General features: G+C 45.9%; 1 protein-coding gene across 2 annotated transcripts in view; it reads right to left on the bottom strand.

The window, feature by feature from the left end:
• Ift172 (intraflagellar transport 172) overlaps positions 1 to 17,483 on the bottom strand; it is a 58,876-nt gene that overhangs the window by 6,905 nt on the left and 34,488 nt on the right. For both annotated transcript variants that reach the window (XM_045148799.1, XM_045148800.1), the window contains exons 17-39: positions 13,901 to 14,037; positions 13,560 to 13,667; positions 12,379 to 12,463; positions 12,017 to 12,109; positions 10,169 to 10,246; positions 9,688 to 9,936; positions 9,296 to 9,374; positions 8,989 to 9,109; positions 8,488 to 8,632; positions 7,913 to 8,002; positions 7,100 to 7,197; positions 6,823 to 6,958; positions 6,625 to 6,741; positions 6,188 to 6,330; positions 5,218 to 5,311; positions 5,021 to 5,085; positions 4,690 to 4,870; positions 4,349 to 4,458; positions 4,098 to 4,227; positions 883 to 981; positions 606 to 715; positions 442 to 505; positions 247 to 333 (exon numbers count right to left, since the gene is read on the bottom strand). In XM_045148799.1, the coding sequence (XP_045004734.1) occupies positions 247 to 333; positions 442 to 505; positions 606 to 715; positions 883 to 981; positions 4,098 to 4,227; positions 4,349 to 4,458; positions 4,690 to 4,870; positions 5,021 to 5,085; positions 5,218 to 5,311; positions 6,188 to 6,330; positions 6,625 to 6,741; positions 6,823 to 6,958; positions 7,100 to 7,197; positions 7,913 to 8,002; positions 8,488 to 8,632; positions 8,989 to 9,109; positions 9,296 to 9,374; positions 9,688 to 9,936; positions 10,169 to 10,246; positions 12,017 to 12,109; positions 12,379 to 12,463; positions 13,560 to 13,667; positions 13,901 to 14,037 (2,619 nt within the window). The remainder of the gene's footprint in view (positions 1 to 246; positions 334 to 441; positions 506 to 605; positions 716 to 882; positions 982 to 4,097; positions 4,228 to 4,348; positions 4,459 to 4,689; positions 4,871 to 5,020; positions 5,086 to 5,217; positions 5,312 to 6,187; positions 6,331 to 6,624; positions 6,742 to 6,822; positions 6,959 to 7,099; positions 7,198 to 7,912; positions 8,003 to 8,487; positions 8,633 to 8,988; positions 9,110 to 9,295; positions 9,375 to 9,687; positions 9,937 to 10,168; positions 10,247 to 12,016; positions 12,110 to 12,378; positions 12,464 to 13,559; positions 13,668 to 13,900; positions 14,038 to 17,483) is intronic.

Genomic DNA, 17,483 nt, shown 5'->3' with positions numbered 1-17,483 from the left:
GGCAAGTTTGGGATCAGTAAGACCAGCCAGTAAAGTAAGGTCAGGGTAGTGACTGATCAGAGGCTATGGATCTGTGTAGGAGGCAAAGGGTATATGCAATTCTGATTCAATTTCAGAGCATGGAAAAGTGTACTCTGATACTGATGATGGACTGCTGCAGATTGGGCTTTGATGGAGTTGATGGAGCAGGGAGGGAATTAAAGGGAAGGGAAAGAGGAGCTGGGAGTGCTGATGAGACAGGAGTACCTGCTTGGTAGCTGTTTCAATGCACTTGTCCCACTGACCCTGCTCCACATACAGGTCCAAAGCAGCTACCACATCCACACCCACCAGCTGTGGAATGATGGGAGAGTGTGGGAATGAGAGAGAAGAGTCTAGCACCTCAGGCACCGGCTGTCTCTCGCCCTCTCCCTGGTTCTGCCACTTGCTGGCCTGCCTTACCGAGTCCACTTTGCCCTGGTTCTTAAGGAATTCCTTGTAATGCTGGTCCACGTAGTCTTCATACCTATGAAGACACAGATACCACTCATTTTACAGTCCTGGCCCCACCCTCCCTGCCAGAGCTTCCCAGGCTCAACATAAGGAGAGAATGTTCTAGTGATTACCGGGGATCTAACTCCTTGGCCACACGCTTGGCCTTGTTCCACTCCTCACCCTCAATGAAAGCATCAATGGCTTCCTTGACAAGGTCCAGGTTCAGATAGAGCTCTGCAGCCTGCACAGTGGGACATCAAAATGGAGACTTTCTTCTCAACTCCCTAGTCTGCCCTCTTTCTCCAGAATATTGCCACATCGGCCTAGAGGCCCACTCCTACACATGAAGGTATCATGTCATCATCCCACCGTTGGTGCATGGTCTTTTAGTGTTAGCACTCTACTTACAGCACTGTGCTTTCCAATTCCAACCAGCTGGGGGCCAACAGCGTGGACTACCTCCAGACTGCGCTGGGGAGGCAGAAACTTGATGGAGAGTTCAGCAGCCTGAGTGATTGAAGAGAAATGGAAGTGGGTAGCAGAAATCAGTGTTGCTGGAGCTCTTTGATGACCTATTCTATACATTTCCTCCTTTTAGCTGCCAACTTCCTTATTTCCTCCCTCATCTTCCACCTCCTGGGCCAAGCCTGGCTCAGTAATGCTTTGACTGACCATCAGTGAACCTGTCTGTTCACTCAGCTCATGATAATTCTTTCAGACACTTCCCACACTGTCTGGGGTCACCACATTTCGTTTTGCCACCCATGACAAACTGGTTTCTCAAGTTCTTTGTCATAAATAGAATCTTGGTGATATAATTCCTAAAATAATTCCTAAAATGAGTTTAGGGAACTCTACAACTCTTTGTGTCAGGCTCCCTCCCACCCCCAAGGTAGGGTCTCTCACTCTAGGCTGGCCTGAGATTCACTTTGTAGTTTCAGGGTGACCTTAAATTCACAGTGATCCTCCTATCTCTGCCTCCCAAGTGCTGGGATTAAAAGCATGTGCCACCACACCAGACTGTGTTAGGCTTAAAAAAGTATTATTAAAAGAAAACTAATAAATTAAATTTTAAAAAAGTATTATTATTTTTATTTATTTGAGAGCGACAGAGATTGGAAGAGGCAGAGAGTGAGTGAGTATGGGTGTGCCAGGGCCTCCAGCCACTGCAAAGGAACTCCAGATGCATGCATCCCCTTGTGCATCTGGCTAACGTGGATCCTGGGGAATTGAGCCTCGAACCGGGGTCCTTAGGCTTCACATGCAAGCGCTTAACCGCTAAGACATCTCTCTAGCCCTAAAAAAGGTATTTATTTATTTGCAAGCAGAGAGAGACAGAGAGAATGGGTGTGCCAGTGTTGTAAATAAACCCCAAACACATGTGCCTCTTTGTGCATCTGGCTTTAAGTGGGTACTGGGGAATCAAACCCAGGTGATTAAGCTTTGGAGGCAAATGCCACTGACCCATCTCTCCAGCCCGCTTTTTAATTAATTAATTAATTTATTTATTTATTGGTTTTTCAAGGTAAAGTCTCACTCTGGTCCAGGCTGACCTGGAATTCACTATGTAGTCTCAGGCTGGCCTCAAACTCAGGGCAATCCTCCTATCTCTGCCTCCCAAGTGCTGGGATTAAAGGAGTGTGCCACCACAACCAGCTTATTTTATTTGTTAAAGAACAGATTAGAAGTTTTTTTTAAATAAAATTTTTGTTTATTTATATTTGAGAGCAACAGACACAGAGAGAAAGGGGCAGATAGAGAGAGAATGGGTGCGTCAGGGCCTCCATCCACTGCAAATGAACTCCAGATGTGTAAGCCCCCTTGTGCATCTGGCTAATGTGGGTCCTGGGGAACTGAGCCTTGAACTGGGGTCCTTAGGCTTCACAGGCAAGCGCTTAACCACTAAGCCATCTCTCCAGCCCAGAACTATTAGAAATTTTACATTATGGCAGGAGAGATGGCTTAGTGGTTAAGGCATTTGCCTGCAAAGCCAAAGGATCCCAGTTTGATTCTCCAGGACCCACGCATCTGGAGTTCATTTGCAGTGGCTGGAGGCCCTGGTGTGCCCATTGTCTTTCTCTCTCTCTCTCTCTCTCTCTCTCTCTCTCTCTGCCTCTTTCTCTCTCAATAAATAAAATAATAAAATATATTTTTTAAAAAGAAAAAAAAATTACATTATGCATGTGACATACATTTGTGGCTTGTATTACCTTCTTAACAGTGCTTATGTAGATGATTTTAACAACTCCTCTTAACCCTGAAACCTGTCATTCTACAGTTCTACAATCCCCAGTGGATCACTCTGTTTCCACTAGGACACTTATATCTTCATTGATTTTAATTTCCATATGACCCAATTCAGCTCTAGTCTATGCCAATGCCCCTACCTTTTCCTTCTTTTCTTTGAGGTAGGGTCTCACTTTAGCTCAGGCTGACCTGGAATTTACTGTGTAGTTTCAGGGTGGCTTCGAACTCGGGGCAATCTTCCTACCCTCTGCCTCCCAAGTGCTGGGATTCAAGGTATGTGCCACCACGCCCAGTTTCCTTCTCCTTTCTGAGCCTCTGAAACCCTGCAAGGCTTAAAGCATGCTCTCTTCCATCTAGGAAGCCAGCCTGTGACTGACATGAAGAAGGCACAGTGATACAAAGACCCTAGTAAACAGTGCTCTAGTGTTAGCCACTGATGCTTATGTACTTACACATTAAAATCTAGACTCATAGCCGGGCGTGGCGGTACACACCTTTAATCCTAGCTCTTGGGAGGCAGAGGTAGGAGGATTGCCTTGAGTTCAAGGCCACCCTGAGACTACATAGTGAATTCCAGGTCAGCCTGTGCTAGAGTGAGACCCTACCTTGGAAAACAAACAAACAAACAAATCTACATTCATAACCAGCCATCAGCCCACTTCTTCCTCTATTACTGAATGACAAAACTCCAGAAATCTAAGAGAAACTACACATACATCCCCAATTGCAGACATAGTAAATTATGACTACATACTGTAACTGAAACACTGATTTCCTGTCAAACAGAAACTATGCTAATTAGCTCTCCTGAGCTACGGGCTGCCAGTCACCCTATAGATCTTAGGACTCACCCATTTCCATAACTGTGTCAGCCAACTCTTACCTCACACACATGCACACCATATTGGTTCTGTTTCTTCAACTAATACTGTTTGTTTTCAAGTTAGGAAAGCATACTGAGCTGGCTTCATCTGCCAGAGGGGAGGCTTCAGCTGCTGGGTGGTAGAGAAGATGGAGCTTGTGCTTTTGTCATGGCCTTCATCTGCCCCTGGGTCTGGAGTTGCCCTTCCAGCTCCTGTTCAAGTCCTCTCTCCTTGCTCTCAGTCTTCTGGATCCCTCCAGCCCAGAGAGAGCTCCTGTGTCTCTAAACTCCACTTCATACACTTCAGTCTTCACTTAGTGTCAAGTCCCCTAACTTCTGGCTGCTAGGGCTGACTTTTATCTCCTTTTCTAGCCTTCAGGCTCTAGACTACAGCAGGCATTCAATAGAAACCTGCTACCTGACGACACAGGAGTTCATGATGAATGTTTGACAAGGCCAGACCAGTGGGCGTGAGTCCAGGGCAAGCAGGGCCAGGACGGGCTCGGGACCTCACCTTCACCCAGCATTTCTCCATCAGGCTGCTGCTTCCCGAGTCCCGCACTTTGAGGTAGCAGTCTACTGCTCGGCTATACTCTCCAGCCTGCTCCCATTGTCGAGCTTGCTCTACGAGTCCCTCCACACCCCTGCGGAAATAAACATGCTCATGAACAGGATAAGGGTGGGGCAGCACGGCCCATCTTGTACATATCTCATGTCCTGTACCCCTAAGCCTGGTCAACAATGCCAGGACATCTTGCTTATTACCTGCCCCCCTTCTTGGTGGCTTCCCGCTCATACTCTTCCTGCAGGGCCTCCAGCTGTCCAGGCACATAGTCCTTGCAGATCCGCAGAGCATCACTCCATAGTCCAGCCTCCTGCTCAGATTTTCAGATGTCAGAAGGGCAGAGGTGGGGAGGCTCTGAGGCTTCCCACTGCCACACAGATTCCTGTGACCCACTGGTTCCTAACTTCTCAACCCATCTTCTCTTTCAGTTGCCTGTCCTTTCACCTCTCCTGGCCTTCTTCACACCAGGGCACAATGTGAATCTTTGAGGTGCTCATAATCCTCTCATCCTCCCCTCATAGCCCCAAATACAGTAACCCACCTTGTAAAAATTGAGAGCCAGGCCTGGTCTCTGGGCCCGAAGCAGCAAGCCTTCCGCTTTCTGAAAGTCTTTCTCCTCCAAGGCTCCACGGGCCTGACCAACAAGCACCTCGGCAACACTGTCAGGATCGTGAGCCTCGGCCACACGCTGAGCTGCCTCCCAATCCTGGTTATGGACAAACCTGCCCAAAATGGGGACACAGGAAATGCTGAGTATAAGACTGAGGCATTAGCAATGGAGACTAACAGCCATATCACTAGAGGGATTTCGGATAAAGATCCCAAAGCAGTAACTGGGAAGACAGGAAAAAGAACTGATGGGAGTGACTCACATAAGGACTGCCTCTTTGGGTTTACCAGCTCTGATGAATTCAGCTTCTGCCTCTTCCAATTTACCCTAGAGAAAGGCAGCCACACCTAGTATGAGGGAGGCTAGTACCACAGGCAGCCAGAAGATTGGGGGAGGGGGGCTGAACACATGGCTGCAGTGGTCAGGAGTGCAGAAGGAGTGTCAAAATCACACACACACCTCATCCTCCAGGTACATGGCATATCTGAGATGAATCTCAGGGGTTTTGTGCTTGAGGGCCAACCGAGAGAGTTCAAAAGCAAATTCAAAGGAGCTGAAATGGAAAGTACAAATAGTTTTCTACTTAATACTTGTGCAAAATAAGGAAGGATTGAGGGGAGGAAGGACAGATTTAAAGTTAACAGTGGAAGTGGCTGGACTAGCCTGTGCATTCCTGACCACTGAACCCAGACACAAAAGCAGAAAAAAGCCTCTCCAAACATGATAGGACCCTTAAGTGGTCTGACTCTGCTCCTGGCCTTTGTAACATTTGCTTAAGAAATGCACACTTTTTTTTTTTTTTTTTTTTGGTTTTTTGAGGTAGGGTCTCTAGCCCAGGCTGATCTGGAATTCACTATGGAGTCTCAGGGTGGTCTGAACTCATGGCCATCCCCTACCTCTGCCTCCCAAGTGCTGGGATTAAAGGTGTGCGGCACCACGCCCGGCTAAAAATGTACACTTTTTAAACTTAGGATATGAAAAAGCCATGTGGATACTTATTATTAAACTAATTAAAAATAGTTGGGTGTAGTGGCATACACCTTTAATTCCAGCACTTGGGAAGCTGAGGTAGGAGGATAGCTGTGAGTTTGAGGCCATCCTGAGACTAAAGAGTGAATTTCAGGACAGCCTGGGCTAGAGTGAAATCCTACCTTTAAAAAAAAAAAAATAGAATGTACAGAGTTACCATACATGAATGATTAATGGTGTTACCTATAGTCATGTTGCCCTCCACCCCCATGTTAGGGTTTCACTCTAGTCCAGGCTGGTCTCAAACTGACAGAGATCCTCCTACCTCTGCTTCCCAAGTGCCCAACTGCTAGGATTAAATGTGTTTACCAGTATGGCTGGCTTCTTCACTCTATTTTTCTGAGTCTATGAAGAGGCTCTGGGAGGGTGGGGCCAGAGGAAAGAAGACTTCAGGACTCACCAGTTGTCAGCAGCATGGTCAATAGCAGCCTCCAGCAGACCCAGCTTATTTAGCAGTCTAACTGCAGCCTCTCCTCCCAGGCTCTTTGCCCACAGATAAGCCACATGTTTGTGTGCATTAGCTCCTCCATGAGCCTTGGCCACCTATAAAGTAAAGTTGCTTGACAATCTCACTGCAGAGTTGCTCCCTTCTCATCTCAGGTCTCAGATGTGTAGTCAGGACCCATTCTAAATCAATGTTGAAGATGGCTAACTTTCAAGGGCTCTTAACTTAGGTGTGCCTTGTAAGCCCTTAAAATTATAAATAAAATTTGTGCATACAGGTGTAGAGATGCTTCTAGCAAAAGAGACTCTTGTCTTGTGACATTAGTTAGAAGTAGTCTCTTGAGAATGGGAAGGAGAGAGACATGCTCCTGTAGTGTGGCCTGGAATTCTTACCCGATAGGCTTCTTCCCAAAGTCCACTGGACCGGTACATGTTCACTGTTGCCTTCCATTCCTGGGCTTCCAGGTAGTGATACTCAGCTTCCTGGAGTCGACCTTCTGCCTCCAGCTCCTGTGGGAAGGTGGGTCAGGGTGGAAGGGGACATGGGTCCTGGATGGGGAACAGATGGGCAGGGCCAGAAGAAGGGCTGACCTTGCCCAGGTGAAGGTGTGTGTCACTGAGTAGGTCCGGGTGGTGCTTTCCTAACAGGCGGATCATATCATCATACAACTTGTGCTTTTTGAACATGGTGATGGCAAGATCAGGCTCTTCTACTGTCACGTACAGCCTAGGGACAGGAGATACATCTGGGGCCTCTAACACCTAGATCCCTACTGTCATTGCTTCTGAGAAGAGGTCATACATTCTCAGACCCCATCCTTTTATCTCCCAGCCTCACCTCCCTCCACACATCTGAGATGACACTCACCTTTCGGCCTCTCGGAACTTGCCCTGCTTCTCCATTTCCTGGGCCTGTGTGATATACAGCACTGACACATCTTCCGGTTGCATGCATTTCATCGCCAGCTGTGCAGACACATGGAACCCAGGTAGCCTCAGGTGCCAAACCCCAAGGGAACCTGTCTGCTCATGAACTCTGAATTTTCCCAGCAGTCATAGGCATTTGGTTACTGTAACTCTACTAGTCAGTTTGGGAATGGCAAGTCCACAGGAGGGTTTGCAAAATCTTGTATGGGGAGGATGTACTCCATTACCAGATTCCTACTACCCCAGTGAACTTTGGAGTGTATGGTGAGAATAGAGTTATCAAGAGACCAAGGGCTTTGCAGTGGTTACCCAGCTTCCAAGCTCATGTGCTGCCTCAGAACTGCAGGCTCAGGGACAGGTGCCCCTCTTCATCTCTTCTTTTCCTATAGCTAGGGACAAAAACTGTCCAGACAGGGGCTGGAGAGATGGCTTAATGGTTAAGGTGCTTACCTGCAAAGCCAAAGGACCTAGGTTCAATTCCCCAGGACCCATGTAAGCCAGATGCACAAGGTGGCACATGCATCTGGAGTTTGTTTGCAGCAGGTGGTGGCCCAGGTACATCCATTATCTATCTGCCCCCTCCTATTTTCTCACCCCCTCTCTCTCTCAAATAAATAAATTGTCCAAAAAGCATTTTGTCACTCTTTCTTAGCTTTCACAGAACCCAGTAAAGGAGGGATATCAGAGACCAAGGAGTGAGGCAACACACCCACTAAAGTAGGTTCTTTCACCATGGACTGTACACATTCTCTACCTTGTGGGCTTGCTCCCAGCGGCCAGCCTGAGTGTACATGTCTATAGCATCTTTGGTCCTGTCTCCCTTGGCATAGAGCTCCTCAGCAATCTGTTGATAAGAGGCAAAAGGTCAGAACCACAGAGTTAGAGTGGCTTGTAGGAGGAGGGACTAAAACTCAGCTGGGAGGATGGAAAGCCTGGCACACCTACCTTGTAATAATATGGGAGGAAAAATGAGTGTGTGTGTGAACCATACCTTCTAGTGGTTAGGACCAAGACCAGCCCAAAGCAGGACAAGTGGGAGTGGGATTCTAAAGGGCCTTCTGCTTCTGCAGTGTAAGGCAATGCTGCACTGAAGCTACAGTGGAGTTATTCATGAAGAATCACTTGAGCTGACAGAGGAAGAGGGCTAGAGATCACTTTATATAGCTGGGGAAGATCGGGGGAAGTAAATTTTCTTCCCATTCATGGCAGTGATACTGTTCGGACCCAGAGAGAAGGATTTGTCGAGTTGCCTTGTACTTCATAATCTGGGAACTCTACACACCCCTCTGTACTACACTGCTCATGCTGCAGAAAGAAACTCTTTCTCACCTCATACTCCTGCAGCGAAGCATAGTGTTGTGCCACACGAGGATAGTATTTAGACGCAGTGTTCCGATCCTGTAGATCTAATATGTAAATTGCTTTCTTCCACTGGCGGGCACCCAGAGCAGCCTCAATTGCTTTAATGGAGCACCTGGCATAGTTGGGAAAGACAGAAATATGTATGATAAAGTGGAAGATGAATGAAGTAGAGACCCCCCCTAAGCACATTCCAACCTACATTTTGAGATCTCTTTTTCTTTTTTTACACAGGCTCGTCAGGGCCTCTAGCCACTGCAAATGAACTCCAGTTGCATGTGCCACCTTGTGCATCTGGCTTTAGATGGGTCTGGAGGAATCGAACCTAGATTCTTCATAGGCAAGCACCTTAACTTCTGAGACATCTCTGCAGCCCCATTTTGAGATCTCTTCTAGACTGTGATGTCTTCCCTTGCCCACTGTCTCTCGTTTCATGCCCACATCTCCCATTTCACTCCCATGCTGCCACACCTGGCTTCAATGTAGTGATTGATGGCTGCGTCAAGCTGCTTCTGCTGCACCAGGTGGTCCCCCCACGCCTCCTCTAGCTTTACCACCTCCACTGGGAAGACCAACCGAGCCAGCTCAACCGCTGCCAAGGACAGAGAAGGCAATTGTTTCAGAATTCCAGGACTCAAGACAATAGGAGAACTGGTGAGGAGTGGAGTAATGATTAACTGAAGCCAACCAACCTGAATGGATGCCCTAAAAGAGGTGCTGGGGGACTGGATAAGCAAGAATGTACAACTGCAAAAGATGGCATGTGTGCAGCTAGTACCTTTCATGAATGCACTGCCTTTACGGTAGCACTCAAGGGCCCGCTGTGGATTTCGAATCTTCTCGAAGAGATCACCTGCCTGTTACACATATCATATTGTTACAGTGAATGAAACTCATCAAGAAATCAGCTCCAAGCTGGGTATGTATGGTGGTGGACATCTTTAATCCTAGCACTTGGGAGGCAGAATTAGGAGGATCCCCATGAGTTCGAGGCCACCCTGAGACTACACAGTGAATTCCAGGTCAGCCTGGGCTAGAACAAGACCCTACCTCAGGGAAAAAAAAAAAAAAATTAGCTCCAAAAAGAAGGAATTGCTATCCACCCACCCCAGGATGGGGGAGGAGTCCAGAGCCCAGGAGATAAAAAGACTAGGAAAAAAGACAGCACACCCTTTCGTAGAGTTCCCCCTTGATGAGGGCTGCGGTGATATGCTCAACCAGTTCTGTGTTGGCTAGCAGTTCCTCTCGGGTCAGCACCAGCCGAGCTGCTTTGGCAGGGAGCCCAGCTTTGAGGTAGAGGCTGATGGCTGCTAGTCCATCCCCTTGGCTCTCCTGTAGTTCACCTGCTCGCTCCTCTTGCTGTGTGTCCATCAGCCACTGGTAGTAGTCCCGGCGTAGCTTCTCTAGAGCTGGATGTCCCTGGACAAGCAGCACAGAGGCAAATAGGAATCCTATTGCTTCTTCTTGGCCTTCTGCTATTCATCCCTCTCCAATCTCTCTGTAACATGGGAATCCTCCCAGGATACAAGTATGCTGACTTTTTACCATATCAGCCCCAACACTATTCCAGCTTCTGTGTGCTCCCTGATGAGAAGGGGTTACTGAAATTGATGAAACCAAATTCTGAACAGCTGTGAAGACAAAACTGTACCTTGGCCTCAGCCACAGCGATGCACTCATCCCAACGGTGTAGCTCCTGGTACATGTCCATGGCCTCCTCAACAGCATTCTAAGGGAGTAAAGCAAAAGGAAGAGGACACCAGGAAGACCCAGGGTGAAATATCAAGAAGCCATTCTCAGCCTGGCTAAGGTGCCAGCATGAGGACCAATAGCCTCACCTTTACTCACTACACATGCAGAGGGAGATATCTCTCTCTCTCTTTTTCAGGTCCTTGTCCATGTTAAACACATGCTCTACCACTGAGCCCCAGCTTCAGAAGTACCTTTACTGTAAAAATAAAAGGAGCTTAGGGCTGGAGAGATGGCTTAGTGATTAAGTGTTTGCCTGTGAAGCCTAAGGACCCTGGTTGGAGGCTCGATTCCCCAGGACCCACGTAAGCCAGATGCACAAGGTGGCACATGCATCTGGATTTCGTTTGCAGTGGCCAGAGGCTCTGGTGTGTCCATTCTCTATCTATCTGCCTCTTTCTCTCTGTCTGTCACTCTCAAATAAATAAATAAAAATAAACAAAAAAAGGAGCTTAAGCTTTAGGGCTCCATGTATGCATAGGTATTCCTAAGGCATTTTAAATTATTTATTTATTTGAGGGGGAGGGGCAGATAGAGAAAAAGAGATAATAGCCATGCCAAGGCTTTCAGCCATTGCAAACAAACTCCAGATGCATGCACCACCTTGTGTATCTGGCTTACATGGGAATCAAACCTGAGTCTTTTGGCTTTGCAGGCAATCCTGCCTTAACTGCTAAGACCCTCTTCCTTTTTATATTTTTATTTTATTTATTTATTTATTTATTTTTTTGGTTTTTCGAGGTAGGGTCTCACTCTGGTCCAGGCTGACCTGGAATTAACTCTGTAGTCTCAGGGTGGCCTTGAACTCATGGCGATCCTCCTACCTCTGCCTCCCGAGTGCTGGGATTAAAGGCGTGCGCCACCACGCCCGGCTTATTTTTATTTTTTTATTTTTTGAAGGGTCTCACTCCAGCCCAGGCTGATCTGGAACTCGGAAACCTATGCTGACCTCCAACTCACAGTGATCCTCCTACCTTATCATTCCCAGTGCTGGGATTAAATGTATGTGCCACCATACCCAGCCTCAAGGCAATTTTTCTTTTTAAAAGTATTTTTATTTATTTATTTGTGAGAGACAGAGAAAATGTGGGGGGGGGGGCATGCCAGGGCCTTCCTACCACTGCAAATGAACTTCCAGACACATGTGCCACTTTGTGCATCTGCTTTACAGGGTACTGAAATTAAACCCAGGATATCAGGCTCTGCAAGCAAACCTTTAGCTGGGGAGCCTTAGTCTCCTGCTCAAGACCATTTTCTTTTTCTCCAAGAAAGCTTGTCAGATTGCCAAACTTTTGGGATCCACAAAATCTGGATCTGCCTCTGTGCACAAGAAGTGAGAAGAAAGGCTCTGGAGTAGAGAAGAAACATTAGACTATTACTGAAAGGAAGAAGAAACCTAAGGCCAAAAGTGGAAGTTTGGAGGACAAAGGAGAAAGTTTGAAGGCCAGGTGTGGTGGAGTATGCCTTTAATCCCAGCATTTGGGAGGTGGAGGTAGGAGAATCACCAAGAGTTCAAGACTACCCTGAGACTACATAGTGAATTCCAGGTCAGCCTGAACTAGAGCAAGACCCTGCCTTGAAAAACCAAACAAACAAACAAACAAAAAAAAAAAAAAAAGGAAGTTTGATTAGGTACGACTAGCACAAAAGGAGAAAATTTAAGAGTGAAAATAACTCTATGAACCTCTAAACATTTGGAAGCCTAGTGCTTTTCCCCCTAAGAGCCCCTCTTCTATTGCATTTCTCTTACCTGTTCCAAGAAGATCATTTCAGCCAGTTTGTAGTTCTTCTCCAACATGGCTAGACGTGCTCGTACCTGATAGAAGTCTATTCCTTCTCCACCCTGCTGAGAAAAAGGAGGTTTGGTTTGTATGGGGTGACACAGAAAAGCCAGAAGGATAGAGAGGCTAACAGACTTGAGAAGCTAAAAATCATTAAAGGGGCATAGAGGCCTGAGTTTTCACAAGCAATTCCAAAGTGGTCCAACTTGAGGCTGGAGGATCAGTGCGAAGGGTAAAAGAAATTACAGATGGCTGGAAGACTATGAACCATGGGACTTAAAACAAAAATCTAAGTTTGGGAGACTGAATGAATTGAGAGGATAATACTTGCATATTCCCTTGACACTTGATCTGCAATCTCATTGGTCTCGTGCAGGAATCGAGCTTTTGCCACATGACCCAAAGCGGAAAAGCACCTACAGCACAGAGGTAAGAGTGCCAACAGTAACACTATTACAAACTGTCATTAAGCACTTGGTTCAGCAAATGTACAGTGAGCACAAATTACATGTAAGACATTGTTTTTGCCATTCTGCCATTCGAAGTCCACAGGGGAACTAAGGAAGATAAAGGCCTTGATCTCAAGGAACTTCCATTGTAATTGAGACAAGGAGGAGTAAACAAAGAACTAAAAATGCAAAGCAGAATAAACTGTGGTGACACTGGCATCAGTGACTGAAAGAACCATTTAGGTTCTCACCACAAAATTCACACATCTGCCAGGTATGGTGGCGCACGCCTTTAATCCTAGCACTTGGAAGGCACAGGCAGGAGGATTGCTTGGGTTCAAGGTCCCCCTGAGACTACATAGTGAATTCCAGATCAGCTTGGGCTAGAGACCCTACCTTGAAAAACCAAAATAAATAAATATAATAAAATAAATCACACAATCTAACTGATATGAAAAAAAAAACCAAACAAAACCTTAGCCAGGTGTGGAATGAATAGACTGTAGGCCTGCATCAGAGAAACTAATTAAGAGGCTTTTTATTATAGACAGCATGGTTGGCCCAGATATCAGATTATGTGTAGAAGACTGAATTCTTAGGACTTTTGGATATTCTACAGGTGGGGGGAATGGTACAAAAGAGCTCAAGGACACTTCCCAATTTAAGGAATCTGAAGTCCCAAATCTGTTTTATTAACTCTACTTCTATAGGACACTCAGAACAGACACTAGGTGGCATGAGTATTAAAAACTTGGGCTGGGGATGTATCTTAGTGGTGGAGCCCTTGCCTAACAAACATATAGCCATGAGTCAGATACACAGTATTGTAAAAAGAAAAAGACATACAATAACAAGAGATAATTTCTCAAAAGGGAACCTGGTTGCAAGAACAAGCAAAAACATCAAAATACATTCTTATATGGGATGGGAATGTGTTTGGAATAAATGCACCAGGGAAGGGCCCTCATATTCTTGGCAGTGGTAAAGGAAGTACTTAACAAAGGGCAGGAGCAGCCCACAAATACACTACTCCTGGCGCCTCAGTTCTGCATGGCTGCCTCACCTCTCAGCAATGTGGAGCTGCCTTGCCTCCAGAGCCAGTTTGCTGAGGGTTTTCCACATTGCCTCTGTTTCTGGGGTCATTTCCAAGGTCTCCAAGAAGGCAGTTGCCCTGGAAAAGGAAGGAAGCAAAGAAGAGGAATGAGGCAGGGTCTGGAGAAAACAGAGGCATGAATGCTGGCACTAGGATGGGGAGGGAGAGGAGAGGACTAAGAGTTGCTCTGCCTCTCTCGTCTCCTCCCTGGATCATTGGCCCAGATTAGACGTGGCCAGTGGGCAAGACATCCAGGTGTCCCCCCACAGACAGACTCCCCCACCTCCAACTGGTTATCAGCAGTCTCTCACCTGGTGTAGTTGCCATCATCAATGGCTGTTCCAAATTCGATAAGGCCCTCATCCAGTGTGTAGGCAACAGTAGTCACACCTTCTGTCACCATTACCTCAGTTTTTCCACCACTCCGTTCCAGACCTACAACATCACCCTGGAAAAGTTCATTCCAGGTTAGTGTTTCCACTGAAGCAACTGCAGACATACCTACCCTCACCTAACCTAGTGTTCACATATTGAGGGAATTACAGTGACTTTGTTTTACTAATGTTTTAGTTAGAAACAGATAAAAATGCATGATTGGGCTGAGAGATGGCATAGTGGTTAAGGCACTTGCCTGCAAAGCCTAAGGACTCAGGTTCAATTCCACAGTACCCACGTAAGCCAGATGCACAAAGTGGCACATGTGTCTGGAGTTCATTTGTAGTGGTAGAGGCCCTAGCATGCCCATTCTCTCTACCTGGTCCCCTCTCTCTCCAATAAATAAAACAAATGTTAAAATACAAGCTAGGTATGGTAGAGCACACCTTTAATCCCAGCATTTGGGAGGCAGAGGTAGGAGGATCACCGTGAGTTTGAGACCACCCTGAGACAACACAGTGAATTCCAGGTCAGCCTGGACTAGAGTGAAACCCTACCTTGAAAAACCAAATAAATAAATAAGTGAATAAAATAAAAATAAATAAATAAAATATCCATGATCCATGGCAATATCCTTTGAATTAAGTTCATTCAAAATAGTGCTGGCACCAATACCTGGAGGTACATTGACAAAGTGTGGCCTCCAATAGTTCCACATACTAGGTATTCTGGAAAGTCCTCCTATTAAATTAGAACTTGAACCTGGAACACATTTTACTTTATTTTTTATTTTAGTTTTTGGTATTTTCAAGGCAGGGTCTGGTTCTAGCCCAGGCTGTCCTGGAACTTACTCTGTAGTCTCAAGGTGACCTCCAACTCATGGTGATCCTCCCACCTTGGCCTCCCAAGTGTTGGAATTAAAGGTGTGGATCACTAAACCTAGCTGGAAGATACGTTTTTTTTTTTGAAGTGAGCCCAATGGATTGGCCCTTTTTCTCTTTCTTTTTTTTTAGTTTTTCAGTTTTTTGAGGTAGGGTCTCTCTCTGGCCCAGGTTAGCCTGGGCCAGAGAGAATTCACTATGTAGTCTCAGGGTGGACTTGAACTCACAGTGATCCTTCTCCCTCTGCCTCCTGAGTGCTGGGATTAAAGGCATGTGCCACCACGCCCGGCTTTTTTTTTTTTTTTTAATGTGAGAGAGGGAGAGACAGAATTGGGGCGCTAGGGTCTCCAGCCACTGCAATCAACTCCAGATGTGTGTGCCCCCTTGTGCTCATGCACGACATTGCATGCTTCCATCACATGTGTCTGGCTTACATGGGATCTGGAGCATCAAACATGAGTTCTTAGGTTTTGTAGGCAGGCGCCTTAACTGCTAAGCCATCTCTCCAGCCCCTGGAATATACTTTAAAAAATTTTATTTATTATTTGTGTGTGTATGCCAGGATCTCCTGATGCTGCAACTGAATGCCTAACTAGCTTTATATGGGTGGCTGGGGACTTAAACACAGGCTAGTAGGCTTTGCAAGCAAGTACCTTTAACTACTGAGCCATCCCCCAGGTGGTCCAGGAATCTTTTATTTTTTATTTTTTGGTTTTCTGAGGTAGGGTTTCACTCTGGCCCAGAATGACCTGGAATTCACTATGTAGTCTCAGGGTGGCCTTGAACTCTCTGTGATACTCCTACCTCATGAGTTTGAGGCCAGCCTGAGACTAAATACTGAATTCCTGGTCCACCTGTGCTAGAGTGAGACCCTACCTTGAAAAACAAAAACAACAAAAAAAGAGCCAGGCATGGGAGCACACACCTTTAATCACAACACCTAAGAAGCAGAAATAGGAAGACTGCAGTGAGTTTGAGATCACCCTGAGACTACATAGTGGCCTGAGCTAGACTGAGACCCTACTTCAGAAAATCAAAAAAGAAAGAATGAAAAGGTAAGAAATAAAAATAGTCAGGAATATTGGGGAAAGAAAAGAAATAAAATTTTATAAAGAATTAAATTTTGAAGTCAAACTTCACTGGGTAGTTTAACTCTCAGAGTACACAGGATAAAAAGTGAACTAATGAACTGGAAATGGATCTAAAGAAATTGTCCAGAATACAACATGAAGCAAGAAGCAGTATAGGTGAAAGAGAAACTGCAAAGGCAAATTAGACAGAATAAGAAATCTAGCATATGCCTACAGAGTTCTGATGGAGGCTACAGAATGGAGAGAAGCTATAGTGTCCCAAGACAGATTAGCTGAGAAATTTATAATACTAATGAAAATATGGGTACTCACAAATACATGACACACAATATATACTAAACACATAGGTCTTAAAAATTTACATCTGGGCTGAAGACATGGCCCAGTGGTTAAGGCATTTGCCTGCAAAGTCAACAGACCCAGGTTAGATTCCCCAAGATGCATGTAAGCCAGATGCACAAGGAGTGCACGCATCTGCAGTGGCTAGAGGCCCTGGTATGCCCATTCTTCTCTTTCTCTCCCAAAATAAATAAAGAAAAAAAATGTTGCTAAAAAATTTACATTTAAGCACTGGGGCAAAGCTCATTAGCAGAACATGCATGGGCTCAATTCCAAAACCCTCCCCAAAATAATCTAGTCTGTTGAAGCACATACATATAGTCCCCAGCTACTCAGGAGACTGAGGCAAGAGGGTTGTTTGAACCCAGGAGTTTGATGTTAGCCAGGGCAACAAGGCCAAGACCCCAATGCAATTAAAAAAAAATTAAAAACAAACAAACAAAATTTATATGTGGAGACACCTGAGAAAAGTAGATACCATGGGGTTTGGTGGTGCTTGTGTTTAATTCCAGCACTTTGGAGGCAGAGGTAGGAGGATTGCTGTGAATTCTAGGTTACCCTGAACCAACAGAGTGAATTCTAGGGCAGGCTGGGCTAAAGCAAGACCCTACCTCGAAAAAACAAAAATGAAAACAAAAGAAAGGAAGGAAGGAAGCAGGGGCACTACAGATGGTTCAGTTGGCAAATTACCTGCTTCACAAACATTAGGACCTGAGTGAATACCCATTACCACGTAAAATTCTGGGTGTGGTAGCATGGGCCTGTAATTCCAGTACTGGGGATGTAGAGATAGGAGGATCCCTGGGGCTTGCTGGCCAGACAGTCTAGCTAAATTGGCGATTCCAGGCTAATGAAAGATCCTGTGTCAAAGGAGGTAGACTGCATGCCTAAGGATGACACCCAAAGTTGTCCTCTGACCTCCTTACACATCTGCACACACACGAACACACACATATATTTTTTAAAAAAGGGAAGAGATGGAGGTAAGATAGGAAGGGAGGACAATGTCTATTATGAGTATTAAAAATGCTTAGAAGGGGACTGGAGAGATGGCTCAATGGTCAGGACACTTGCCTACAATGCCTAACAACCTGGGTTTAATGCCCCAGTAACCATGAAAGGCCAGAAGTATTGGGTGGAACATGCGTCTAGAGTTTGTTTGCAGTGGCTGAAAGCCTTAGCATGCCCATTTTCTCTCTCACCATCTT

This window comes from Jaculus jaculus, chromosome 5, assembly GCF_020740685.1.
Source record: "Jaculus jaculus isolate mJacJac1 chromosome 5, mJacJac1.mat.Y.cur, whole genome shotgun sequence".
Classification (NCBI taxonomy): domain Eukaryota; kingdom Metazoa; phylum Chordata; class Mammalia; order Rodentia; family Dipodidae; genus Jaculus; species Jaculus jaculus.
The sequence above is the reverse complement of the archived record's forward strand: the minus strand, read 5'-3'. Positions and strand labels throughout refer to the sequence as shown.